The 1651-nt window shown below is 50.3% G+C and overlaps 1 gene segment (V, D, J or C); it reads left to right on the top strand.

The window, feature by feature from the left end:
* Positions 1-400: 400 nt before the first annotated feature.
* On the top strand, positions 401-1231 carry LOC119238025 (T cell receptor alpha variable 8-4-like). The segment is given in 2 exon segments: positions 401-446; positions 874-1231. Coding segments are annotated over 2 exon segments (404 nt in total).
* The last annotated feature ends 420 nt before the right edge of the window (positions 1232-1651 follow it).

Below are 1651 nucleotides of genomic sequence, written 5' to 3' on the forward strand. Positions count from 1 at the left end.
CAGGCTCGGGAAGAAGGAAACACATTCTGTTGAGGTTTTGCTATCACGTCTCTGAAATGAGGCGCCCTTAGCTCTCTTGGATCTTTCGTTTTGCTTCTGGCCTCTCGAGGGCGATGCTGCTCAAGTGAGGCCTTTGTGTTAGTTGCAGTGTCACCACATCTGTAGCCCCTCCTCTAACAGCCTGATACATCCTTACCATGTCAGTCTAGGTGGGCATCTGTGAGGAGAGGAAGAGGGCAGAAAAAAGCCTAATTTGTTAAGGAAAGTCTCTAACAGTTACTAAAACTTGTCAAACAAGGGACTTGTCCATCCCAGCCTCTCCTCTCCTCTGTCTCCAAAAGTTCAGCACCTCACTACTGCTGTGTCTGCTGGGACCCCGCGGCGTTCTCACTGCTCAGCCATGCTCCTGCTGCTCATCCCAGTGCTTGAGATGATTTTTGCCCTGAGTAAGTAACAGTCCATTTCTTTTCTTACTTTTTTTTTTTTTTTAAAGATTTATTTATTTATTTATACATGCACTGGGTACAGTCAGAAGCGCGGGAGGGTGAGAGAATTCACCAGAGCCAGAGCAGGGAGCAGAGCAGGCAGAAGGACCGAAGTACACTGCTGAGGGGCGCAGCGGGCGGCAGGAGAGGTCTGCGCGCCATGTGGGACCCTCCTCCGGTGGCCGGGGAGCAGCCGGGGATCGAACCGGCGCTGCAGAGGCTGCGGGCAGCTTCGCAACCCAGCGCTCAACCGCTGGGCCACCAGGGAGGCCCCTCTTTTCTTACTTTTACAAAAGCGAATGTGTTCTAATTGGAATCTGATCAGAGACACCTTTCTCTTCATGGTCAAGTCTGCCCTGCTTCTACTTACACAGCATTGATGTTGCAGGAGGCTCAGGAGCCCAGTCGGTGACCCAGCCCGACGCCCAAGTCTCTGTCCCTGAAGGATCCTCGCTGGAGCTGAAGTGCAACTACTCCATTTCTGTTCCACCATACCTCTTCTGGTACGTCCAGTACCCCAACCAAGGCCTGCAGCTTATCCTTAAATACACATCTGGAAAGAGCAGTGTTTCAGGCATCAAAGGTTTTAATGCTGAATTTGAAAAGGAAAAAACCTCTTTCCACCTGAGGAAGCCCACTGGAGTGACTCAGCCCAGTACTTCTGTGCTGTGAGTGGCACAGTGCCTGGGGCTGCAGGGGGAGCTGAGCACAAACCTGCTGAGATCCTGGGGCTTTCTCTGACTTAGTACTTAGCCTGGGGAGTTTTCTAGAAGGGGTCTTTTCTATGAAGGCATATAGGGCAGGGTGGTCTGAGCCCTGGGGAGAGCTTGTCTCCTGAATCTTGCTTCAACATCATTGCTTTGTGCATTCACAGAAACTTTGTCTCAGATGAGGTCTTCTAATGAATTTCTCCAGGACAGAGCCCCTCACCCAAGTCCTTACCCCCACTATCCCACTCCCACTGAGGAAAGTATATCATAAAATGTCAGTGTTCTGAAATGACAAAGGCAATCACTTGTAGCACTCACTGTTATAATTAGCACAGCCCCCGGTGTATGTTGATCAGTGTGTGGAAAGCTGACGCCCTGGCTGTCATGGTAGCTGACAAGTTATGCTGCATAAATTCTCAGTTAGGGCAACCTGTACATCATAAATTCTTAAGTAGT

The sequence above is a fragment of the Talpa occidentalis genome, unplaced genomic scaffold (genome assembly GCF_014898055.3).
Source record: "Talpa occidentalis isolate TD23 unplaced genomic scaffold, MPIMG_talOcc4v2.1 talOcc4.11, whole genome shotgun sequence".
Lineage (NCBI taxonomy): Eukaryota > Metazoa > Chordata > Mammalia > Eulipotyphla > Talpidae > Talpa > Talpa occidentalis.